This window comes from Vigna angularis, chromosome 4 (assembly GCF_016808095.1).
Source record: "Vigna angularis cultivar LongXiaoDou No.4 chromosome 4, ASM1680809v1, whole genome shotgun sequence".
In the NCBI taxonomy this organism is placed as follows: Eukaryota; Viridiplantae; Streptophyta; class Magnoliopsida; order Fabales; family Fabaceae; genus Vigna; species Vigna angularis.
The window spans coordinates 10,858,692-10,885,761 of record NC_068973.1 but is presented as its reverse complement, the minus strand read 5'-3'; the positions used below and the strand labels follow the sequence as shown (position 1 = coordinate 10,885,761).

The 27,070-nt window shown below is 32.6% G+C and overlaps 2 protein-coding genes across 5 annotated transcripts; both read left to right on the top strand.

Moving 5' to 3' along the window:
• The first annotated feature begins 5,741 nt into the window (after window positions 1–5,741).
• On the top strand, window positions 5,742–12,132 carry LOC108331755 (nucleobase-ascorbate transporter 6). Of its 4 annotated transcripts, none has more exons than XM_017566665.2 (15): window positions 5,742–6,080; window positions 6,384–6,511; window positions 7,179–7,276; window positions 7,400–7,576; window positions 7,807–7,907; window positions 8,214–8,289; window positions 8,376–8,435; window positions 9,060–9,244; window positions 10,029–10,125; window positions 10,544–10,630; window positions 10,793–10,851; window positions 10,940–11,031; window positions 11,127–11,204; window positions 11,318–11,478; window positions 11,678–12,132. In XM_017566665.2, the coding sequence occupies exons 2-15, from the start codon at window positions 6,406–6,408 to the stop codon at window positions 11,894–11,896; spliced, it is 1,596 nt and encodes a 531-aa protein (XP_017422154.1). In that variant the 5' UTR covers window positions 5,742–6,080; window positions 6,384–6,405; the 3' UTR covers window positions 11,897–12,132. The 4 variants fall into 4 exon arrangements, with proteins under 4 accessions (XP_017422154.1, XP_017422153.1, XP_017422155.1 ...); XM_017566664.2 differs by having other exon boundaries at window positions 6,380–6,511; XM_017566666.2 differs by lacking the exon at window positions 5,742–6,080 and adding an exon at window positions 6,087–6,229 and having other exon boundaries at window positions 6,380–6,511.
• A 13,195-nt stretch (window positions 12,133–25,327) lies between these two features.
• On the top strand, window positions 25,328–26,620 carry LOC108331085 (uncharacterized). The gene is made up of 3 exons (XM_017565704.2): window positions 25,328–25,749; window positions 25,851–25,975; window positions 26,238–26,620. The coding sequence occupies exons 1-3, from the start codon at window positions 25,425–25,427 to the stop codon at window positions 26,361–26,363; spliced, it is 576 nt and encodes a 191-aa protein (XP_017421193.1). The 5' UTR covers window positions 25,328–25,424; the 3' UTR covers window positions 26,364–26,620.
• The last annotated feature ends 450 nt before the right edge of the window (window positions 26,621–27,070 follow it).

Here is a 27,070-nt window from a genome sequence, read left to right as displayed (position 1 = left end):
AAGAGAAATGGATGATATAGTAATACACGAAAGGGAATACGTCCGACTGAATGATGTGCAACCGCCATGACTCATTATTTATGTATCTTTTGATTATGAATAATGATGAAACCAATTCATAAAAGGTTCTTTAATGCATATTGTGATTTATGTATTAAGTCACATAATGTTATGACATCATGAGTCAAGTGAGAGAATGTTAAAATTAATTGACAAATTAATTCTATTATGTGACTCATTTGAAATATTATGCCTAAATGTAATTTAAGAAGGCAGAAAGACCTATTGGTTATTATTGGAAGTTATAATAAAATAAAGATAAAAAAAATCCAACTTGATGGAGGCTAGTTTGAAATATGGACTATTGTTCTGTTTCTAGCCATAAGGTTCTTTGATAGTAAGCCATCAAGAAAGTGTAAGAGGAGAAAGAAAGGCAAAGAGATAGATCAAACAAAGGAGATTGAAGAACAAACATTGAAAACACATTTTCATTGGATGTCTCATAGATCAGGGTTAGAATCCTATTATGATTTATTAATATAAATGTGAAAGAATCATGAATCTTGAGATCCTAGAGTAGTTTTTTCATAATAAATTAGGAACATAGGAAAACTACAAAATTAATTCATAAAAAATTCTAAAGTTTCATTCTTGTAGACAAGAAAGATAACTTATGTCTATCTAATATAGTAATTTATTTTGACTTATGATGCACTAATACTTCAATTTAGGTCACCTATCTCTGTCTGACAGTTATTTATGTATGATACTTTAGGATACTTTACTGATACTGATCAATGAAGTATCTTATATATAAAACAATAGTACTTTTATAATGATACATATTTATAATTTTTTAGGATCACATTCTTTAATACATATGATTTTAATTTGAGTTTACATAATATCAATTATATATTTATCACATTTTTAAAAATTATTGTATATTTTCAATATGTATATATTGTAACATCCCAAAATATAACATTAAACTATATAAGATCCATCACATATTTAATAAAACAAGAACAATCGACAACCGCGGGAAAATAAAGTTATTTACAGTCATTTAACATAACTACAAATTTAAAACTTTATTTATAAGACAACTAAACATAATTATATACATGGTAACTAACTAAAGCTAATATACATCAACAGCTCTTCCATCTAACGCCTATTCTAGGGAAACCTCATCACCCTCTGCTCACACCTACCAGATGATCATAGCCAAAACCAGAACAAGAAACATAACAACAAACACCAACAAAAAGGGTAAGCTATATATTAAGACAATTCATATGATGCATTAATATATCAAGCATCATACTTAAATCACATAGAATAACTAAATCAAACATCTTAAACATGCCAAAACTTAGACCGAACTATCTGGTTTTAGAATGAATGTCGAGCTATGGCGGGTTGGCGAGTTGTGCACTTGTGCTGGCCTCTACTGCTTTGCAAAGTCATTGCCAACGAGTTTCACCCTACCACACTCACAAGGTTAGTTTGTTCCACGCCTTGGATCATACTGGAAGCACCCAAGACTAAGACCTCTTGCTACTCTCATCACATTTGTCACACTCTCTACTTGAGAATGAATGACCATTAGAGTGTCAGGATAACCCCCAAGACTGAGTGCCCTACATTCATACTAATAATACTTGAAACCAACTAAGAAGTTTCACCTTGGAACTCATTTCACAACTTTGAAACCATATACATATAAGTTCACTTTTACATTGCATACTAACATACAAAAACACTGATCATACTTCAAAGGACCATAAGCAACTCAATAAATCATTGGAAAACACATAAAACATAAGCATATAAACACATAGGGTGTCACTTAGGCGCCTTAGGATTGACGCTCAACATCCCAAAAACAGTGAACTGACTCTTAGCGCCACAAAAATAGTGAGCTGGCGCTCAGGCGCCCCAAGGGTAGCACTCAACGCCATGACAAATACAAAAACCCTTAAAATCTGACCTTGGATACTCTACCCCCAACTTCTAATGACTCCTAAAACCTTTTAGACATTGGGAAGTTCTTGGAAACACCACTGTAGCTTCAATTTGCTACTCCAAACCAAAAATCGCCTCTCTAAGCTACCCAAAACCATTTCTATACTTTTTAACAGTTATTTCAGCAAACTCACCTCATGAACAAGTCATAATACACTAAATAACACACCAGAACACCTTAGTTACCTCCCAGCTTTCGTACTTTCATTTTCCAACAGTTAAAACCTCCAAATTATACTAAGATATACTAAGAACTCAACCTAGTAAGTAATTATCACTTTCATTTCCAGTTTTGCTTATTTCAACATCTAAACAAGTCATAATTAGTCTAATAACAGGTCCCCAACTTCCCAAAACAAGTCACACTACTTACTTCAAAATATCACCACCCAAAACCCCAAATTTACACTTAAAACCTTCCAAAACATCAACAATGGACCACCTCTTTGTTCTATATTAGAATTCACTCAAACAACACCTCTAACAAGTCTCAATTGACATCATAACAACCTTGATTAATCTTTACTCTAAACAATTTGCATTCAATTTCAAACCTCAATACACTTCATTAAACACAATCATACAACAACATTGAAATCATACCATATAAAGCATCCAAACATCATATGATCAGTTATCATCATTTAAACACAAAGAGTATTAGTATAAACATAACAATTTCACTTAAATAATCTTATTCTTCATAAGGATACTAAATTCATAACATAAACACATTCGAAAACAAAGTCTAGCTTCCTTTACCTTAGGAAGAACTCTCCTACGGCTCAAAGAACTCCCAACTGTTACTTCTACTGCAAGAAATTCTAGAAAAGCTTACCAATCACCAATTAACGATCGAAATCAAACCTTATTAAGTAAACAAATGATTGAGAAGTTAGAAAAGGTAGAAATAAGTAAGAGGAAACTAAAAGAAAGAGTTTTAGAAAGAAGACAAATATTTTAAATAATGAGATGAGTTTAAGAAATTCTATTATATTATTAAATTATTTTAATTTAATAATACTTGGTCTTATTATTTTAAAATACCTATCAACTTTAATGCCCTATTTTCTAAATTTTGACATATATCATAGTATATTTTTTTTAAGGTTTAATACATCATTTGGTCCCTACTTTTGGGAGTTTGGTTCAAAATGGTCATACCTTTTGAAAAAGTTCAGTAAGGCCCCATATTTTGTTTAAAAAATGTTCAATTCGGTCCTTTTTGTGGACGCCGTTAAAAACATAACGGTGCTGATGCCACTGTGGCCAAATCTGAGTAATGTGTTATGTTGGATGATTATGTGGCACTGTGAAGTGAAGTGTGAGTTCTTTTATTAAAATCAAAGAAAATTCCAATCTAAAACCCTAACGTTTTAAGAACCCTAAAGTGGAAATTAAAATCAGAAACCCTAAATTGGGGAAAAATCCCCAATCTTTTTATGCATTTTTGTCTTCCTTCCTTTTTCACCAACAATGCGTTGTACATCGAACATGGCTAATTCTTTCACACTTTTAACCCAGTGATCCATGGGTTTTTCCTCTCTTTATCGTGGGTTTCATAAAACCCCAATCTTGATCCCTTTTCTGGTGCGCCGCCATGTTTTCTATCGTGGAGCTCTCGCAAGGAGTGGTGATCATTGGAAACATAACGATTTTTGGTTGCGTTCGAAGTGATGGTGGTTTTGATTCTGGTTTTCTTACAGGTCTAGCGAGGCACTCTATTTCTTCTGTTTCAGGCAGTGACGTTCCCTTGTTAGTGGTCTACGATGGAGTCGTGGTGGTTGTCTTTGAAAAACACTTGCGACGGTGGCACCTTTGTAATGAAGGGTCGTTCTTTCAACAACAATCACTTCGGACAACTTCGGAATGATTTACGATAGAGTCGCGATATTGAAGCTCGTGAGCGACAATGACTCAAACACATCTTTCTTCTCAAGATTTGGTGGATTTGCACCGGTGGGGTTGCTTGCAACAAAGTGATAGAGATCCTGATGAACAAATCTGGTTTTGGGTATAGTGGCCTTTCGTTGTTCTGATTTGGCCACGTAATCATCCAAATCCGGTGGGGTTGCTTGCACCAACTCACTTCAATTCACAGCGCCACGTAATAATCCAACATAACACCTCACTCAGATTTGGCCACAGTGGCATCAGCACCGTTATGTTTTTAATGGCATCCACAAAAAGGACCAAATTGAACATTTTTAAACAAAATATGGGGTCTTACTGAACCTTTTCAAAAAGTATGACCATTTTGAACCAAAACCCAAAAGTAGGGATCAAATGATGTATTAAACTTTTTTTAATAAACATATTGGCATATTAAATATATTATTAGATACACGTGGACTATAATTATATATTATGACTATAATGTATATTTTGGGATAAACAAACATGATTCTTATTAATTCAAATAGATTTGTTATAGAATTTTTCATTTCATTCTATGGTAAAATCAATGACCAATAAAATTTATTTTTTTCATTTAATAGAAATAAAATAAAATAAAATACAGCTTAATAATAAAAATTTGAAATAAAGTAAAATTATGAAAATATTATTTGCATATTATATGATAAATTAAAACAAACCTTCTATTTGTTATATAAGAAGTAGATGAAATAATAAGAAAATTAAGACATAATAATCAAATAACGACGATTAAATGACAATTCACTAACATTAGGATTTGTTCAAAAAAAGGTGAAAGGGATTGATGACCGAAACAAAAGATGGAACCTCTAATCCTTCCTTTATTTATATTTTAAGATTTTAAGAAAATTAATATTTTATGGTTCCACATAAAGTTTATCAAAAGGAGAGGGAGAAAGTTCAAGAAAGTATTGAGATATAAATGATCCTATTTATAGTATTTTTTTTATGTCATTTTATATGATTGCAGTTTTCATTTTATTTTTTACTCAATCAAATAATTTTATTTCCCCCTTTTTTCCATTTGGTTTCTTTTACTTCCTTCTTTCTAGGTTTCCTTTATCAACCAAACACAACAGTATCATAAATGGTTTTCTTTTTCAGTAAGGTATTTGACATTTTGAAAATAACAAATTAAGATAATATTATAATTTCAATGCTTTATAATATTAGAAATCATATTGTAACTATTTAAAATAAGTAATTTTCTCTCTTTTCTCCTCTTCTCACCCTTACAAAATGCTGGCTGGACTTGCACCAAGCAAACTTTATATATAAAAAAACATTAGAATTAGAAAAAAAAGATTAAAAGCTGAGGAACTATTCTTCTTAGGCATATTACATTAGATAAAAAATAAAACTATACAAACTATCTGTCTTTTATTTCCAATCACTTATGGTTATTTGGTAGGAGAGTTTATAGTTTATCATAATAAATTACTTATTTTAATAGATGAATGTGTTTTTGAGATACATATATGATAAATAAATAGTAGTGGAGAGTCTCATCTCACTTTACTTTTTAGAATGCTATTTGTATATGCATTGAATTAATAACTTTACTCCTTACTCATGGAGTGATCAACCTAATATATATCTTCATATATAAAATTCATACGTACAACATTGAACAGAACAAGATTTTGGTGTTTTTATGTATTAAAATATATGTGGATACTTCAGTTGTAATGTGTGCATGACACGAGAAGGCTACCTAAACATTCTTCAATGGCGAATTCATAACACCAAACAAAACAATAAATGTGAACAATATTTGTTGGAAAGTTGTAAATTAGGGTGTGTGAGATAGGTACAATATATCTTAACACAAGCCTGCTAGGAGTGAGAGAAAGATAGAGAAACATTACTTTTTGGTAGGAGCAACTAGCTAGAGAAGAAAGAGAATCTTCATTCATTTTTTTCTGCTCATTTCTGTGTACACCTTTATCGTTTCTCTCCAAGCATTGGAGTCTCCTTTACTCCACACTCCACAACAAAGATCGTCTGCATTCCCTTTCCCTTCTCTTTTCACCCCTTTTTCTCGTTCCTTTTCTGGTGGGGCACCTCATTTTGTTTTTGATTTCATAATACTACTCCTTCACTTGGAAAAGGTGCTTTCTTTTTACTCTCTACTCTAACTTCCTTCTTAAATTGTGCAATTATTGTGGTTATTACTTTCACTTCTTAGCAAAGGAGAGTCCCTAGCTCATCTCAGCTCAACTTTAGTTGTTGCATTTTTCATTTTCTAGGCTTAGTCATTGTAAGAAAGCTCTTTTTTTCTTTTTGTTTCGTTTTTTCTTCTTCTGGGTCTTTTTCTTTGTGGCATTGGGGGATCTGGGCTGGTGTTAGATTTGGACTTGTTGCAGATTCATTATTTGTTAATAATTGTTGTTTGTTCGCTTGTTCAAAGTCAGGGAGAGAAGGAAAAAAAGGGTCATGGCAGGAGGAGGAGCTCCAGCAAAATCAGATGAACCACAGCCTCACCCTCCAAAGGATCAGCTTCCCAATATTTCTTACTGCATCACTAGTCCTCCTCCATGGCGTGAGTATTTCACCTTGTTTAGATTCAGAAGTGCAGAAAAATTATAATGATGCTATTGAAAATAAAAAAAAATTGGTTATTTTCAGTTTCCAGATTGAGGATTTTGTTTTTCGAGAGAAAACTAGTTAATCTCAAGGTGGTTGTGGAAGCACAGGAAAAAGAACTGCCTTTTCTACTGTGTGGGATTTGAGTCTGGTTTTGTACTTTTATATGCCTGTGGCAACTCAGGCTTCTTTTTACTTGATATTAATGGAAACAGTTTGAAGTGCTGTTTCCAATTGAGTTGGAAATCCTTTTAATTATATATATAAACCAACCGCCCTTTTCTGTTATTTCCAGATCCAGATTTGGTGCTCTGGAAACAATTTGATTGCTACTTCCAAATTTTGCCCCACTGGTTTAATACTTTTTAAATATTTTAATAGCTTTAAGAAAACTATGTTACTCATATTATCGGATTTTGGGGCATTCCACACAGCCAGTATTGAACAATGTGGTTAATGGATTTTAATGATGTCCATATTTGGCTGACTTATATTATTTTTTAACGTTTGTAGTTTGTGTATAAATTTTAAGAATCTTCCTGACTCCACTTTTAGTTGAGGTCTACTTTGCTATAGTATTTCTTCTTTATTTTGATGAGAAACTTTGCGTCATTGTGATGCAGCTGAGGCCATACTTCTTGGTTTTCAACATTTTCTTGTGATGCTCGGCACAACAGTGCTGATTCCCACTGCTCTTGTTCCCCAGATGGGAGGTGGCAATGTAAGTAGTTTGGAATAACTTGATAGGGAATGTTATGAATATTTAACCATGTGATTGAAGATGCTTTTGCGTTTTACCAAGAATTATAAACAATAGCAATTCATTTTTTTTTATTTTTTTCAGAATGAGAAGGCAAGAGTTATTGAAACGCTACTTTTTGTAGCTGGTATTAACACATTGTTGCAAACATTGTTTGGAACTCGATTGCCTGCAGTTATCGGAGGGTCTTACACCTTTGTTCCAACCACAATCTCTATTATCCTCGCAGGCCGATTCAGTGATGAACCAGATCCTATAGAGGTCTTGTTGTCAGCACAAATCTAACTATGTACTAAATTATGCATGGTTGATATGCTTGCTATACTGTTTACATTGCCATATGTGTAATCACGTTCTATATCCATTTTCTATGTACTTAAATCATGTTGAAAATATAAGAGTATGAATTTGATTCAAGAATTACCGTTAAACATTATATTTTGTGCTTGGAATTTTTTGATAACCATTCTCCCTGTTTTTTATGTAATCAGAGATTTAAGAGGATAATGAGGTCAATCCAGGGTGCTCTTATTGTTGCTTCAACTCTTCAAATAGTACTGGGCTTCAGTGGTCTTTGGAGGAATGTTGCAAGGTTGGCCAAAGTTCTTACTTAGTCAGTGCATCATGTTTTTTCTGTCATGTCTTCTCAATGTCTAGACTAAACTGCAATCCGTATTTAATAATTTGTTTGCTATGTATGCTCATTTGCCACTTTTCCAACCAAATTCAATTGATGTTTGAAGTAGGTATTGCAGCTCATGTCATTTACAGCTCATGTCATTTGTTTAATTGGATTTGGATTAACTAGCACAAAAGCCAAATAGAAATGAAAGAATTGGACGATATCTTGTGATTGGCTAATATATTCCATCTTAAGTAAGTTCAATTATTTCTTCAGGTTCTTAAGTCCACTTTCATCAGTTCCTTTGGTATCTCTTGTTGGTTTTGGGCTGTATGAGTTAGGGTTCCCTGGGGTAAGTCTTCTGCTAGAAATTTGCAATGCTCAATGTATGACATTAATTTACCAAAGTTTCAATATTGATTCCTATTGTTGCTGTAGGTTGCTAAATGTGTAGAGATCGGACTGCCTCAGCTTATATTGATCGTGTTTGTTTCACAGGTAGAGACAGAATTGCATATGCATATTATCTTCTAAGTTTCTAAATCTCTAAATTAGGATTTAGTGATGGAGATCCCACGCCCACTATGGATATAGTCAAATTTTAATATATTAGTGAGTACAAATTTTATCTTACAAGTTGGTTTTGAGAGATTGAGTTGAATATAATTTCACTTTCTAAGATGATATCACGAATATCTAATCCTATACTGCCTACATATATGACGAAATTGACTACAAATATGACCAAATTAAGGTATACAAAAGAGTACAAACCTTATCTTGGAAGTTGTTACTGTAAACTTGTTAGATTTAAAGTTCACTTTTTAAGACTTAATTGTTAGAGTTGTTTTGGTTTCTTCACATTTATAGTTTCTTACATTATGGTTCCTGTCATGCCACATGCTATTGATCCTCTCAAATATTTAGAGATACTATCAAATTAAAGTATATAAATGAATACAAACCTTATTTTACAAATCAGTTTTCTTATGATGAGTTAGACTTAAAATTTACTTCCTCAAACTTTGTTATTGTTGCCTTGGCTGCTTCACATTTCTAGTTTCTTGCGTAATGGTTTCTATAAATTTAAGTTTGTGATTAGTTATTGTTTGTCACATGCAGTATGTGCCTCACGTGCTACATTCGGGGAAAAATATCTTTGACAGATTTGCTGTGATATTTACTGTTGTAATTGTGTGGATATACGCTCATCTACTTACTGTTGGAGGTGCCTATAATGATGCTCCACCTAAAACTCAAATATCCTGCCGCACTGATCGTGCTGGACTTATAGATTCTGCTCCTTGGTTAGTTGTGTGATTTCATTGAATTTTAACTGTTAATGGCTTTTTTTTTTTTTGTGAAAATTGTGTTGACACCTATTATTTTACTATGTTTTAAAATTAATCCCATATTTGAAAAATTCCAATTGGTTCCCTACAATGAACGTTAATATCTGTCATTTGCCCAGGTTGCAGTTGGTATTCCTAATGTGATAACTAATATTGCATTTGTGAACTAGAGGGTGGCCAACTTAATCCATTTCTTGTTTAAGAAACACAGTCTTGTGAGTGTTTGCGGGGATTGTGGTAGTTTTGTCAGGGATGGATTGTTTCGGCCACCATCTAATCCACTGTCGCAAGATGGACTCAACATTAAATTATTGGCAACTGGCTGTGATAGGTTCCCAATTAAAAACTTTATTTGGGGACTAAGTTAAAGATTGGTAAAATTATATTCTGCTTGTTTATTACAAATTGAGGCTAAATTATATTCATTATTTGACATGTTTCTCCTATCTCATATTTTTGCTATTTCGATTTCAGTGTACTATTTTGAATAAGTGAGGGGTTATCTTTCAGTCAATACACTGAACTGCATACATGTTACATGCATTAGTCTTAATGTCTTTAAATATTTATCACTATTACGGATCTTGTATGATAAGTATATTGATATTTCTCAAGTCATTCAACTGGATCCTTGAGACATTGTATTTTTTTTTATTGTAATTTGGTGGGAATCTACTAGGCTTAGTCTTGTGAGTTGAAACTTATTGAGAAGAATTTGGCATGGATTTTGAGTTTGCAGGATAAGAATTCCATATCCCTTTCAATGGGGAGCACCTTCCTTTGATGCAGGTGAAGCCTTTGCCATGATGATGACAGCTTTTGTTGCTCTTGTAGAGGTAATTTCTTTCATTAAATCTTTCTCATCTAAGCATTATTTTTTCTTTATTAATAAATTTTCTGTTACACAACAACAGCTATTCAGTTATATTCTAGATTCTTCAATTGTCATAAATGGTTTATTTGTTTTCCTGAAGGACAATGGAAACAGCTGAGTGATGTCTAGTCTATGTAGGTTTCATGATAAATTGAGCCACGTGGAACTGAGTTCGGCACATTACATTTTGAAGTGATATGTAGCCATTGATTATACTAGAGTTCAACCATAATATAATAGTGCTATACTTGCGTGATGACATTCTTGCATTATCTGGCTTGTATACTTTTGCTTTGGCTCAGTATCAGTGTTATGCAGTTACTAAGTTGCATGCTTGGACTAAATTATTTGCTAATGCATGTTTCATTTGTCACAAACAGTCCAGTGGAGCTTTCATTGCTGTTTATAGGTATGCAAGTGCAACACCATTACCACCATCTATTCTGAGCAGGGGTATTGGTTGGCAGGTACAAAGATGGCTTTTACTTGAACATTTGAATATCTGAAAAAAATTGCACATGTATAAATGATAGTGGTAAAATACCTTTAGTGATACTTATGATATTTTTACCAAGATATTAAGTACACTATGGAGTATAATTCCTCATTCATCTTGTTTATGCTCTCAGGGAGTTGGCATTCTGTTATCAGGATTGTTTGGAACAGTCAATGGATCTTCTGTGTCCGTGTAAGATTGAAATTGTGCTGTTTATATCCTCTTACTAGGAAAGAAAACTTTGTTATTGATGAAAAGAGTTTTGTTGGTTTCCCTACAGAGAAAATGCAGGTCTTTTGGCTTTGACACGAGTTGGAAGTAGGAGAGTGGTGCAAATATCTGCTGGATTTATGATTTTCTTTTCAATTCTTGGTGAGATGAAGAAACACGATTTTTGTGATTCAAATGCCTTATCCTAGTCAATTTTCTTCCCTTTTAACACTGGCTCATTTTCTTCTCCTTTGTAGGAAAATTTGGAGCAGTTTTTGCCTCCATCCCACCTGCCATTATTGCTGCCCTCTACTGCTTGTTCTTTGCTTATGTTGGTATGTTTGATTCTTCAAAAACACTCGTACATTTATTTATAATTTGATACATCATGACCCTACAAGAAACATCACACGTAATGTTATGTTCCACTTTGGCTCATCATTTGCAGGTGCTGGTGGTCTCAGTTTTCTTCAGTTCTGCAACCTCAACAGTTTTAGAACAAAATTCATTTTAGGCTTCTCAATCTTCTTGGGCTTGTCTGTGCCGCAGTACTTCAATGAGTACACAGCCATTAATGGTCATGGTCCAGTCAACACAGGCGGAAGATGGGTATGGACAAGATGTATATAATATAATAGAATAAACCAATTGATCATCCAAGTTTATATATTTTAATAACATTTAGAGGGTAATTTGAAGAGCATTTCAATATCATGGGACAACACAACATGATCTCAAATACTTAAGTCTTGTTTATTACTTTTCTGGTGTGAGTTTACTTCTAATGACATTATTGTGCACATGACAGTTCAATGATATTATCAACGTGCCATTCCAATCAAAACCATTTGTTGCGGGTGTTGTGGCATATTTTCTGGACAACACATTATTTAAGAGAGAAGGAAGCATTAGGAAGGACAGAGGGAAACATTGGTGGGACAAGTACAAGTCCTTCAAGGGTGACACAAGAAGTGAGGAGTTCTATTCACTGCCTTTCAATCTAAACAAGTACTTCCCCTCTGTTTAATTCTGCACAAGACAACACCTCAGATATAAAGGTGGCTTCATCTTCACCACGCTCCACTTCTAATATTCAATTAAATCTTGTTACACGCCATAGCTCTATGAATACTCCACCCTATTATATTGTTATATTTATAGTACATCTATTCTATGGCTCTTGTTTTTGTAAATCTGATCAAGAAATATGGACTGATGTAGCAAAATGGGCATGGCTAAATTATCATGTCTTCTTCTTCTTCACTTTAGAGTCACTTTCACCTCCATGCAATACTCTATTTTTCTATTCAATTATATGGTGCTGTGTTAATCTGGGTGGAGAAAGAAATGGGTCAAGAGTTAATGTGTTTTGAGATTTAAAAAAACATGATCTTTTGTTGTTGATGACATGGTCTTAACCACACGTTGGACTGTAGAAGGTACTTGCGAATTGTTAGAATATGTTAGAAACTTTATTAATATCATAGCTTCACTCTTATCACATTGGTGTCACATCGTATGCTCTAAGCCACTCAGTGCTACCCGTGAATCTTATCAATAGTTGTACACGTCACAAGGTTTGGGAGTTTCAATTTTTCGTTCAAAATTATAACATGGCACTTCTGTAAATTTTTTGTTCAACAGGTGGCATTTTAATATCCAGAATTTTGTCTTGAGTGTTAATCTAACAGGTAAATAAGGGAATAAGGGAAGTGAAATATTTGAAGAGAAAACTTACAATCTCATTATTCAAATAATATAAATAGAAACAGATCATATAGAAAGAGATCATAGAGTGTGATTCTTGATTTATTAGAGTGTGATTCCTGATTTATTGGAACTGTATTATTTCATAGGAGAAAATTTTGTAACAGCAAAAAAATTTAACAAATAAACTGAAACTCTTAAGAAAACCTTACAATCCTTCTTTTAAACTAATATATTTACATTAGTTATTCCAATCAATGTTTAAAGTTCGAAGCTTTTAAACTGGTTCAACTTTAAGGATTTTGTTACAATGTCTGCTAGTTGAATAATGAGATTGTAAAACTTTATATACAAGTGTTTGCTTTTTTCATGAAGTATTGGGTGTTTGAATAATTATATGTATTGTAGAATATTGGGTTGTTCTACATTCCAAAACGTGATAAAATTTTCAATGCATATCTCTTTTGACAAATAAATATTCCAGTAGAATATTGTTTAACCGTAATGTCAAGAAAAATGACTTATTATGCCCAAATCAAATATGTCAAAATGAGTTATCATGTACTACTTAAATTCCTCCCATAATTTCATCATTTCCTGCGAATATCAAATAATCAACATGTAAACTAACAATTAAGATTTTATCTTCCTATGATCGAGTATGATCGAGTGAACAAAGTGTGTTCACTAGGACATTTTTTAAATTTTTCGTGTGCAAAGTAAGTCTCAATTTTGTGGTATCATGCTCGGGATGCTTGTTTGAGGTTATACATTCTTTTCTTCTCCATTTTTAACAACACTTTTAGACTATAGAACAAAAACATCTTATTTTAACTCTCCATGAAGAAAGACACTATTGATGTCAAGTTGAAACACCTTTCAACTAAACGGTGGCCAAAGTTAATCTAATGGTATTCATTCTAGCAACTGGAGCAAAAACTTCAGTATAGTCAATCCCAAGTCTTTGTACATATCCTTTTACTGCAAGTCTTGCCTTGTGTTTTTCTACCTTCCCTTCTACATTTAATTTGGTTTTAAAAATCCTTTTAACTCTAATTGGTGTAACTCCTTTCGGTAGTGATGTGAGTTCCCATGTATGATTATTCTCTATAGTTTTTATTTCTTTCATCATAACCTATCTCCAATATGTACTCCTAACTGCTTCTTCAAATGATGTTGGGTCAGTTTCAGTCACCAACATGGTTGCCATATTTTCGTCTTCTGACAGACTTGTACTTGTGTCATAGTCTACCAACCAAGGTGCTTTCCTTACTCGTGCACCCCTTTCTTGAGATGAACCTATTGGGGTATTATCCAGGTGTGTACTATTGCCTTTTTCACTACTTTCACTAGCATCAACATCAATTGTTGTTGTTTCTGCTGTAGTGTCCTTTTTATCTTTATAAATGATCTTTTCTTGCTGAGTTTGTAGATTCAAACTACTTTAGTCCTAACTCTTCTTCTTCTAAAACATTACATCTTTGTTAATGATCACAATTTTTGTGACTGGATCATATAATCTCCATGATTCAGACTCATCTCTAATGCCTAAAAAACATTTTCTGCTTTTGTCATCCACCTTTACTATATTCTAGCCTGGGATATGTGCATGAGCAACACACCCAAAAACTCTGAAATATTTCACCACTGGTTTCTTACTGCTCCATGCTTTTTCTGGAGTAACATCCTCTACAGTATTCGTTGGGCAGCTGTTCTAGATATGCACACACCATTTGACAACTTCTAGTCAGAACACCTTCAGAACATGCTTCTCAAACATAAAACGAATTGCATTCGTAACTGTTCTATTCTTTCGTTCATTACACTGTTTTACTGAGGATTGTAAAAGGTGGTTAATTGTATTCTAATGCCTTCTGTGTGACAAAATTCTTCAAACTCATTAGAGAAAAACTCTCTACTTTTGTCTGTATGTAAGTAGAGTATAGAAACTCCTACTTCCTTCTCAACTTGTGCCTTGAATATCTTGAAACTTTGCTAGTGCTTTTGACTTCTTATGCAAAAAATATGTCAAAGTCTTCCTAGTGAAATCATTAATGAAGCTTAAAAATACCTTTTATTGTTGTGTGAAGCTGGCTGGATAGGACCACATATATTTAAAAAATACCATTTACCATTGTATGTTGTTGTGTTTCTTCACCTTCTTTTCCAGTGCTCAGTTTTTCCGGTAGGAGGAAACCATTCCCATGCAACTTCCTTTTTCTTGGACTCTTATTTTCAACACCAACTCCTACATAAATTTTGAATGGGCTTTTTCATCCTGTACCCCTATTATTACTAATTGCATCTTATACTAATAGAAAAAGATTAAATTACCCTCCGTCACTGTACCACACTGCCACTCTCACCATGAAATTGGGATCTCACTATCCCCATGAAATATCTTCCTGCATCTGATAAGATTTCTTAACGTACCCCATCAAACAGAATTTTGATTTCCTAAACACACGAAATCAATTTTTTTTTGAAAGACACCGATCTCACTTTTACTTGGGAACAAAATTTCCGAGAGTCTGTGATAGGGTGTAGGAAAAAATTTGATGGGATGCAGGAAGAAAGAGCATATACTTAATTGTTGTCCATATGAGCATGTGTCATGGCCCATGCTTCAACCCAAATTGGGATCTCACTATCATCATTTCTTGAATAACTTTTCTTCCTTCACTACCTTTGACATGGTTTATTAACTTTACTTTCACTTCCTAATGTTTTTGAGTACTTCATACCCTTATCATTTCATACTCAAATATATTGTTATTTTTTATTCTAAAATTTTATTTATACTTATTATTATTATTTGTATTTAGTATTTTATTATTAAAAGGAATTGTTACGTAGCTATTTGAAGAAAAAAAAGTTGTCTCAACAAATCCTTTGAGGTGTTTTATTATTGTTTTTTGTTGGCGAGGTGTATGATAATTAGTTTTCATGAAGAATCAAGTTAAGTATAAGATGATTAATGAACAAACTTGTTTAAAACAGAAAATATTTTATGAGAGATATGGTTTTGACTAATAATTTTAACAGACCAAAGTTGTATACTTAAATTAAAAGTAACTTTAATGTTTAATATTTATGCAACTCATTTTTTACGTTTGACAATGTACACGAACGAGATTCTGTTTCTCCTATATGTTTTCCGTATTATTTTTATTTTGTCCTTGAATTTATTATCTATTATAATATAAAAAAAGAAAATATTAAAAATTATTTTATTACATATATTTATATTGTTCACAAATGTACAAATAATTGGTCTTTTTGTCATTTGATGTTATTAATTATCCTTTTTATTTATATTTATTTTACTATCAGCATACAAATTCTTTTACTTTTTTATTCATTTATTTAATTTTTAAATTGATTTTTTCTAAACACGAAAATATATTTCTTTACCATTTTTTTCACTTTTAAATTTATTATTTTATAATTTATAATTTATAGGTCAATTAATAAATTATTAAAGAATAATTTATATTTAAAGTATTAATTTTTATATTTTTATATTTTTTTTCATTTTTTATAATTTTTAAATACTTGATTATTTAATAAAATTAAAATTATAAAAATATATTTTTTATTTTAAAAAACTATTATTTTAGAAATAATATACAACTATTAATAAAATAAATTGTTTGTATTATCCTAAAAAAAATTATCTCCCTGAAGAGTTATTCTACTCTTTTATTTATTTAGTTTGTTTTTAAAATTATTTACTATAAATAAATTAGATCATTTTTTAAATATAAAGAAATAATTATTTTTTTAATATGTGTTACTTGTGGCATCATTTCTACCGTCCAATCCTACTATGTCAATCTCTTTATCTTTGGAGATGTAGTCAATAAGATAAAAAGTCTTTGTTGTAGACGTTCTTCATGAGATCGAAGCCCGCATAGTGAAATGTTGAAGAGAAAGGTTGTCTAACGGAGGGCCTTGTCTAAACGAGCCTGATGCTCCTCAAAGATGGCCTTATTATATTCGCCCACCAGCGCGTTCAACAACTCAGCCTGCGCAGATAAGTCAGTGTTCTCCTTAGCTAACTTCCCCTTCTATTATATCAATTTAGTATTTTTGGAAGTTATCTCGGCCATCACTGTCTTTAGCTTGCAATTCTCTTATGTTGGAGAGCTCGACCGACATTAGTAGTGTCCTTCATGACCTTGTGAGCCTCTTGAAAAAGTGAGTCAGCCTCCTCTTGCTTCTCTTTGCAGCCAACATGAGCTGCGACGACCTCCTTCATCTTTGCGCGAAGATGGGTTGTAAGCTATTGCGCTTCAAGCAGTTGATCCCACACCCTCTCACTCGACCAACTTTCGGAGACATTGACCAAATGCCAATTCACTAGCGCGACCCAAGCATTGAGTTTCAAGGCCGCATCTGCCAACTGCTCCTCTGATAGTTGTTCAATCATACCTTTCTCATCCGCAACCAGATGGAAGTTTAATCTACTGCTGAGATAGTACTAAATTCTAAAGATTCCTCTAAACAGCTGCCTGGGGAGCCCGATCTCTTTATGGCTTATTTTTTGGGAGGACGAGACCTCGACTGGATTTTTTTCTTCCTCATGTGTGCTTGGTCTCGAGGGGGGGGGGGGGGGGGGGGGGGCGGGGGAGGAGGAAGGGGAGGAGGGAGGGGGGGAATGTTGACAGGAACCGATTAGGTCTTTCGAATGGTCGATGGAGGGGACCAAAGAGTTGACCCTTGAGAAACAGCCTCCTACGAGGAGCTAGGAGGAGCTCTAGTCAAGTAAAAACAAAGCAGTTTGGGGCGTCTGCACGAGGAAGAGGCTTGTTGGGAGCCTCGACCGCTTTGGTGCCATGAATGACACTACTTACTTAGCTGCCTCCTTGAAAAGGTTCTGTTTTGGATTGCGGGATGTCGTGATAACTGAAAGAAAACTAAAAATTTAGCTAAATTAAAACCAACACTTTATTGTTTATAAAAGAAGGAAACATCATACCGAACGCCTTAGTATTGAGGTCCTCATATCCAAGGCATTGAATGAGTTATCGTGAAGGAAGATGACATGGTAAGGCATTAATCACGTTTATTGCCTCCATCTCGGTCGATGTCATTAGGAACTTGTACCACGAAGTCAACCTTTGGGGATTTTGAGTCTAATACTAAGGAAGCTTAGGTTGACCGCCCTAAATAAAAACACTTCGGCCGACTCCGTTATCACGACCTTGGAATACTTAGTCTGAAACCCTTTGTAGGAGACCAAGAATAGCTTGAACAACCACTTCCCTTGCTCGGATATCAAGGAGATCCATCCTTTTTTTGTGTTCGGGTGTATGCAGAAATAATGAAGAAAAGTGGTAGGAGTGGAAGTGAGGTCAAGAATGGCACAAATCACCACGAATGCTTGCATGATTTGCTAATCGTTCGGGTGAAGTTTTGTGGGTGCTACATTCAGCTCCTTCAAAACACTCATATGGAAATAATTAAAGAAGAGTCGTACATGCATCTCGTTGAATGGGAAGGCATACATGAGGAAGAAGTCATCGCGGTTGTTCCCCTTTCCATGAAACACTTGCTCGTTCCCCTTACATACCCTTAACTTGATCAAAAGGTGATGGTATACCCCTAGTCATGCCCAAGCACTTTTAAAGAAGAGTTGAAGTCATTTGTAAAAGATGAGGCTAAACTCCATCTCTTGGGCTATCTTTGGCCATCATAGAGCATTTAAGAGAAGGAATAATTTTGGGCCAAGAAGTTTATGACTCATTTGTGTTTTATTTTATGGGCCTAGTAGTATAGGATTTATTTTGGGTCTCGTATTTTGGCCCAAGAAAAATAATGTTTTTTACCACTTAAGTCAACAAAGGGCCAAGGCCCAAAGGATATAGTTTGACCAAGGGGTCAACATTTTCATCTAGCTTGGTGGAGACGTCCAAGCCAAATGAACGTGTCATCCTCCCTTTGGAGAGTTTTTCCTCCTAGTTAGTGACTACATTCTCTCTAGGAAGGGAGAGAATTCTCCATAGGTGGTGGCCACATGTCCTCCTCCTAATGGAGAAATTTTTCCTGCATGTCCTCCTCCTATTGGAGAGGATTTTCTCCTTACTCCTCAAGTTAGCCAAGGTGGGGGTTTTTAGGTCTAGCTTCTACAAACTTGTAGACACCCTTAGACTAGATCAACCCAAGTGGTCTTCTCTAGCAACCTTTCTCCAAGAGCTAGCCTAACCTCTCTTAGAGTATCACTAAACACCACCTTCATCATCATCAATCACTTAAAAATGAGAGCTTTAGCTCTTTATCCACCAAGTTCCGCAAACCCTTCATCCATATACCATTACCATGACTTGTTTTTCTAGTTTTGGCCTAACCTAGCTAAGAGAATTGTCACTAAAGAGCCATTCTCAGGAGTCTTTAGAAGGCAACTTCGTTTGGCCCAATACTCTAGCTCCCTTTTCATTCAAAAGTAGGTCACAAACTCTTCCACGTCGTGGGATGCCCAGCCGTAACCAGGGATAACGGGAAGAGTTTGGGCAGGCTCCGCTCCCTGGTTGATTGTGTCGATCTTTAAGCCATCAAAAAAGAAACTCATGGCCCTAGTACGAGCAACATCATTATTATCTACATTGGTCATGTTGTTAGATGAACCCTTATCCTACTTGGTTGACTAGAAGATAGAGGAGGAGATAGACCTTGATGGCGACAAAGACGAGGCATCATCATTGTATCCCCGATTACCCCTTCCCAAAGACGCTTCAGACAAATACAAGTTAACGGTCAACATTATTACCTAAAAAGAACATAACTTTCCGTGGGCAGAGAAGGTTGAAGAAAATAGTGAAAATGACGGAGAAGGCCCACCCCTATTTATAGTCAACCAACCATTTTCCTATTGAGCGAAACCAACCATTGGATCAAGCTGAGATCCCACGGTCTAGAGCACACGACCTTGTGGATATCGCCAAACGCAAACCGCGATACATTCCACACCTTTTCTAACGATCAATTTTTACCATAGGATGAATGACCTCAGACATCTCTAATACCCACCAGACTAAGTGATCGTCGTTGCCTATTTCACAAACCTCTTCGCTAATTGTCCCTAGCTTAGGCTTGAGGGCTTGTATACCTTATGATTATCTGGTTAGCAGTTGACTAAGCGATCAACCTCCTCACACATAAAAGGTAGCTCCCGAAAACAAGACGACCATTAATGGAAAATCACTAAGCGACTAGTAATTCCCCTAATATTGATCAGACTTACAAATTAAGTATATTTACAAGTAAAGTATGTTTATCAACTCTTGAACTGTGATTAGGAAGATGTTAATTAAAAGCCCATTCTGAAACGTATAAGTATCGGTTTAATATAAGAAGTTAGATGATTACATTTATTGCACTGTCAAGAATTAACTTTAATTATCGAACGATCATCTACTGACTTAAGCATTAGAGTACCTTTTGCAGGTAATCCCCCATATAGTATAAAGGAGCAAAGAAGTAGACTTGGATTACAAGGTAGCTTAAAGGTTGTTTGGAGTTTGAATGGAGTTTAGTGTGCAAGACAGATGACCTTTGTCCACTACCGAAACAGTAGCTTATATAAGTTCATAGAACATTACGTGTAAAACAAAATATAAGATGATTTAAATAACTTTAATTAGTAAAAGTTAAAGAAATTTTTAAATAATAATGTCTAATAATACGCATATATACGTTGAGCTTAAAAGACTTCAGTTTCCCATGATGATTGATGTTATGAAGATGTTGAAAAGTTATGTTATTGTGTGAATAATATTAATTGTTGTTTGAGTCCTTTTTCACAATTTTTTTTAGTATTTATAATCAAATAAGTTGGTTTTGTAATCAATTAAGAGAGATTTCAAAATAGTATAACCAATTATCTATTTTATTAATCAATTAAATTAAAGAATGAATTAAGTTTTTCATTATTCTTAGAATTATAACCAATTATAATATTTCATAATCAATTAAGTGAACTAATTTCATTAATTGTGTTTAAGTATTCAATAAAAAGCAAAACAAAGGGTTTATACACAAAATGTTTTACTTATGTTCTTGTTAGACAAGACAAAGCATGTTTCATCATCAAACTAATCATTTCATTTTGTGCTCATTACACAAAAACATTTGTGTTTGTTATGGTATGATGTTAAGATAAAAACAATTTTCACTCAATATAATTTGTTTTACAACATTTAATTAAAATAACTTGGGGTTTGATGAACTTTTATCTAATAAAGTATGTAGCTAAAAATGAAAATAAGAATAATTAAATTCATATTAAGAAGGGATAATCATAAGTGGTTTTTATACTTGTTCAAACAAGAGTAATTTGTACACTCATTATAATCAAAGTTGATAATTGAAAATCTTTAAGAGTTTTTTAGGAGAATAAGAGGTGGCCCAAGAGTTGTGGACGAATCAATATGTCATTCTTTCTATTTAAATATAGAAAAAGAAAGAGTTTTGAAGCTCTATTCAATCTCCTCCTCTTTTATAATTTGTTTGACTCTAAAATCAAGTGTTTGACCGGAGTGTGACCCCATTTTATTATGTAACACTTTTTTTCTCCTAAAATGATTGATTGATCACTAAAGATAGATAAAAAAAATGTATAAAGACTTGCAAAAATTTGAAGCTCAAAATATTAAACATCTTTCAAAGAAAAAATTATTGTGTTGAAAAACTAACAAAATTAGAAATTAAAAATAAATTAAAATATAAATCATATGACAAGTTGTTGTACTCGTTTAATTTTTATTTTTTCCATTTTAAGTTTTGATTTTCTATATTTTGTATAATTTAGTTTCTAGGAAGGAGAGATTTTATATTTCTTACATAAGCTTGATTTAGCTTCTCGAATTTTTGTATTTATTTTTTCTTTTATAATATATTTCGTATGAAAATATATAATTTTTGAATTATAAAATATTAGTTTAACCAATATACCATAATGATGTCTAAGTTAAATTTGTTTAAAAAAAATTATTTATCTATTTGTCCTAGTTTGGTTATTCAAATTTTATTTAAAATCAAAATATGCACATCAAGATTCAATTTTATCGAGTAAGGAAATGATCAAAATAATATTCTCAACTTAAAACAATTAAGTTCAAGTAATAAATAAATTAAAAAAATCTATAAAACTCGCTTCATATTATATATATATATATATATATATATATATATATATATATATATATATTTTTTTTTTTTTTTCTTTCACCAAAAGGTGTTTCTGGTGTAGGGATATATCATAACACTGATAAATAACCAACAGAATGTGCTCGAATTTCATGACATTAAAGTTACAACCCAATTGATTGTCAAGGGTCCCATTAACTCCACTGCATAACACGGATCTCTAAACAAGTTCTCCATTTTTAAGCAAATCGCATTTGATGTCCAGCTATATTTTAAATATTCTAGAAATTTATTAGCACTTTTTTCTTTTCTAACATGGAATTGGAAGAGTAGATATGAGTGAATTGGAAAATTTTTAAAACAAAATTTATGAAATTTGTAAATGATGTAATGGATGTATAAATTATAAAAATATTTTCATAATAAAATTAGATAAAAAGATATTTTAGTGAATGAAATGAAGGATAAAAAATATAAATTAAATTTAAAATAATTTTTAAATTAAAAAATAAAAGTTATATCTCAAAATAAAAATATATTAAAACAATGTAATAGCACCTTGTGAGATGCTCAACTTTAGATAACAATAAAATAAAAAGTTTTCAAGTACTTTTCAGTTATTGAAATGTTTTTGATATAGCATTTTAAAAATTGTTTATCAGAAGAAGCGTTTATATCAAAAGTGTAATTACATATTTTATAAGAGAAACATTTAAGAAAACGAAGTAATAAGGACACATTCGTTTTTATCTGGTTCGTTCCACTAAGTAACGTCCAATTTCCTTTAACATCTTAGAGGGTTTCATTATAATCTTCAACAACGTACAACTAAGTATTCTCACCACTCTTAGTATCCTTAGTTAATGAATAACACATGTTACCTTGACTAGTTGAGTTTTACCTACTCTTGGTTGCATAGTATTATTTACCACTTCTGGTATCCCTAAACGCTCCTAGTATCTACCTGATACACCGTTTAGTTGAGTTTCATTCTCTCCTAGTTTCTACTAGACAATCCTAGTATCAACCTGATACGTTGCCTAGTAATCCTTTAACTTACTTGAGTTAATCAACAAGTGTTTGATTCTTTTTAGAATATGCAATCAATTAAATTACTTACAAGTCTTAGACAATTACTCTCATAGAGATGATATATGTTCAATATATAATTCAATATACTCGTTAAGTGTTTTTCTCTCTTCTCTGTTAACACTATTCAATCCCTCTTCTAGTGTTTCTTAAGTACTTCAGTTGGTATCAAAGGATACATGTTCAATATAATTTAATTTACATAAAATATTTAAAAAGTATAAAAAAATATCTACAAATATAACAACTTATCGTTTATATATTAAATCAACAAAATAATAACAACAATACAATATTTTATCTATTTAACCATATATTTTATTGATATATGATGTTAAAAGATATTATAGCTTAATGAAACTACCGAAATTTAGTTATATATTCTAATTACACTAACAAACATCTCTTAAAATATTATTTAATTTCTTTTATATCAATAATACTAAAATAATAATACTAAAATGTTTTATTAGACTATCTACTTAATATATTTGTTAGAATAAGTATATAGAATGTTAATTTATACAAATATTATCTTAATGACATATCCTATTACTTACCCAACTCTACTTTTTGTTCTATTGATCTTTAAACTTTTATTTCTCTGCTCACAAGAAAAACAATAGAAATTTTAAGTGCTTGATTTTTGAGACAATCTAAATTTTAGTTGAATTAACCGCTGAAAAGTACGCAAAAAATCATAAAATGTATTTCCTTAAATTTTACTATTTTATTTACTGTCTGACTGTAATATTGGTCAATAAAGTTAAACTTAAACTATTGAAAAATATTATATTACAAGAAAGAACTTTAAGAATGTTATAAATCAATCAAAATATCAAAAAGTTCTACTTCGTTTAGCAATATTCCCGTGGCAAAAGGAGTATAAAAAATATATTTTCCAATCTAAAAAAATAATCACTTATTGGACATTTATTGCAACAATGTTTAACTTGATATTGCAGCGGTGAAGACCAAAGTTTTTCCTCTGAATACCAATCAAAATTGAAGGCTCTAAACATTTAATTCGTGAAATAATAAAAATAATGGTAATAATTTTTACGTTCATTTAACCCATAATATAAAAGTAAAATTGATTATAAAAAAAGGTTGTATTTTTTTTAATAAAATAAGACAAAAAATAAGGAAAGATAATATAAAATGAATGTAAAAAAATTATGTATATCAAAATAATTTTTTTAATAATTAATAAACAACTTCGAAAATTCTCATTCAATCTATTTACGAAATTCATTGCTCTCTTTATATTTTACTGTAAATACTTACAATATTTGAAAATTCAACAAAATAATTAAACTCGTTCTTCATTTTTGTGTTCGTATTTTAAAAAGGGTTCCATGCACATTATATATTATTGTTGTATCCTTTAATCACTAGTATATATGCTTTAAATAAAGTCAATTTTTGCTGTAAGGAGTCTTAACATTTTAAGTGAAATTAATTCAAAGACTAACATCTCAAAAGGAAACAAAAGTAAAAACTTTCATTAAAATACAGATAATTTTTATTCCTCTGTTAGGTTATAACCATTTTCTGGTGTGGCATACAGCAAGATATAGTTATATCATTTGACTGTGCTGTTATATGTTATGGATTCCGATTGAAGCATGATGATGAAAGAACATGAACAATAGTCTCTAAAGTCTAAACAGGAGTGATGAAATTCTCATGCAATTTTAGATTTGGCGATAATGATTGGCATAGTTGGTTGTGGTTGTCAAACATGGGAATGCAACTCAGGGTTCATCATAGCTATTTGACCACTAATGCACCATCTTTGTTCCCAAGTAAACCAGACCAAAAGCAGTGACTAATCGATAATGTCCATATTTTATGCACCCTTGTTGGATCCATGGAAAGACTAAACCATGTATTAAAAAATTAAACTGTCACTGAAAAAACCGACTCAAATCAAAACCACCCTCATGGGTAATCCTTCCTCGTCTTTCGATCAACGTGCACCAGCAGCAGCACCAATAGTAAGAACAACCTGTGTTGTTGGATGTGCCGATTAAGGAAATTATTGTGTATTATGAAAGTACTAAACTAGATCTAGGGAAAATTATAACATGCTTACGACATAATCATGTAGTAAATGAGATGATTACAAAAAAGGGTATGTAACCGACAAGAGACAGGGCTACGGTAATTGGGTTTAGGTTGGCACATGCATGGCATTTACTTTGTGAACAGAAACATGTCATTTACCCAAACACGGTAGACCCAAGGGAATGTAACGTTTCATCACAATGTTTGATCACGACCTCATGCATCTAATCACTGCTTGCCACGTGTATCCCCGTGGGATGCTTTTCCACTTTTATTCTCTCTCTCTTTCGTCCAAATTCTCACGCCCTGTTTTCATTTACATTCCATTTGTTTACTTGTGAGTTTTATACTTGAAAAAGTTATGAACCGAAAAAAAAAGGTATAATTTTTAATAAGAAAAAGGTTTTCATTAGTATGTATTTAAGCGGTCAGCATAAAAGACTGTGCCAGTGAGTGGGTGATATAAGAGTAGTGAGTGTTGAACGTTCCATCCACCGTCCTCTGATTTCGCAAGAAAGAAAAGAAAGAAAAGAAAGAAAGAGATGGGAAATTGCCAAGCCATCGATGCAGCAACACTGGTGATTCAGCACCCCAATGGGAAAGTAGACAAGTTTTATGCACCTGTGAGTGCCACACATGTAATGAAAACCAACCCTGGTCACTATGTTGCTCTTCTCATCTCCTCCACCACATTATGTCCAACCAAACACATTCAAAATTGCCCCAATCAGAGTGACCACAAAGCTAACACCAACACCAACACCAACATCAGCAACAACAACCCAGTTCGTTTAACTCGCATCAAGCTTCTCAAGCCCACCGACAACCTTCTTCTTGGTCAAGTTTATAGGCTCATCACAACAAAAGGTTAATAATTAGTTGCAACCAGTTCACAAAGTTTTTACTTTTTTTCTTTTGTTTATTCCAAGTTTGAGCCTTTCATTGAAAATGATTCTTGTCGGGTTCAGAGGTCATGAAGGGTCTCAGGGAAAAGCAAAAGGCAAAGATGAGGCAGAACGTGGTAGAGTCAGTTCACAAGCCAGATTTGGAGAAAGAGAAACTGCCAAGGAGGCCTGATATCGAGGACAATAAGGTAAAATAAAACCCCAAACAATATGTGTTTTTCCTCTTTTTATCCATTTTAATTTTACCATTCAGCCAGAGATTTGATATACTTGAGTGGTGCTTGATGCCAATCAAGTTTTCATTGTTGGGGTATTTTATTGGTGTTTGTGAATCATTTCGAACCTCATCGTAGTATGCTAAATTACTGGATTTTCAGAGAGATTCATGGTATGCTATTTCGTAATTGGTGATGACATTCATATAATTGACAGTTGGATTTGTTTTTTCAGGTAATGGCGAAACCTGAAAGAGGTCGAGCAAGGATAACAGCACCAACTAATAATGGTGGTGGTGCCACAGCTAAGACAAGATTATGGCAACCTTCTTTACAAAGTATCTCGGAGTCTGCCAGCTGATCTGTGTTTTCTATGCTACCCATGTGGTGTGAGGGACAGAGAAGCAGCTGAGAAAAAAAAAAAAAAAACTCCATGATTGCTTAGTCATGTGGAAATTAATCATAGTTCACTGAGCTTCAGGGGAGCCCAGAACCAACCCAGATCATAAAATTCTCCTCAGTTGAGATATAATTGTATAGTAAAGTTGACATATTTTATCTTTTAGTGTAATTAGCTTTTACTCTGCATTGAAATTAGCACTTTTCTATTATTCTTTCTACTCTCTTCGTTTAACTAATACATATAATAATAATAGTAATAATAAGGACTCAATAATAAAATATATTAAATATATAGCATATTTTCTTCTTTATTCATATACATGTTTACCAATGCTCTAAAATTTTCGAAAATAAGTAAAGTCTTATAATCAATGATCCTTTTGTTAAAGATTCAACTTTGAACAATTTGATCTTGAATTCAATGCATATAAATAAATACTATAGAGTTAAATTAAGTTTAAAATGTATTTCCTAAGTTCATAATAAGAACTTATCTAATATGTATACCAAACTCGGGTGAGAGATGCTTATTGATCATAAGCGACAATAATATTCCTCTACCATTGATAGGTCAACTCAAAATTACTGAAATGTTTAAGAATAATAACTATGACACTTTGAATGTTGACATTGATATTAAATCTAACTAATGTGATTGGTGATATA

What these genes read in the sequence shown, in the direction of transcription:
- LOC108331755 (XM_017566665.2), top strand. Translation starts at nt 6,406, where the DNA reads ATGGCAGGAGGAGGAGCTCCAGCAAAATCAGATGAACCACAGCCTCAC. An exon ending in CTTATAGATTCTGCTCCTTG is followed by an intron (nt 9,245 to 10,028) that starts GTTAGTTGTGTG and finishes TTGAGTTTGCAG; the next exon opens with GATAAGAATTCCATATCCCT. An exon ending in GCAGGGGTATTGGTTGGCAG is followed by an intron (nt 10,631 to 10,792) that starts GTACAAAGATGG and finishes TTATGCTCTCAG; the next exon opens with GGAGTTGGCATTCTGTTATC.
- LOC108331085 (XM_017565704.2), top strand. Translation starts at nt 25,425, where the DNA reads ATGGGAAATTGCCAAGCCATCGATGCAGCAACACTGGTGATTCAGCAC. An exon ending in TAGGCTCATCACAACAAAAG is followed by an intron (nt 25,750 to 25,850) that starts GTTAATAATTAG and finishes TGTCGGGTTCAG; the next exon opens with AGGTCATGAAGGGTCTCAGG. An exon ending in CTGATATCGAGGACAATAAG is followed by an intron (nt 25,976 to 26,237) that starts GTAAAATAAAAC and finishes TTGTTTTTTCAG; the next exon opens with GTAATGGCGAAACCTGAAAG.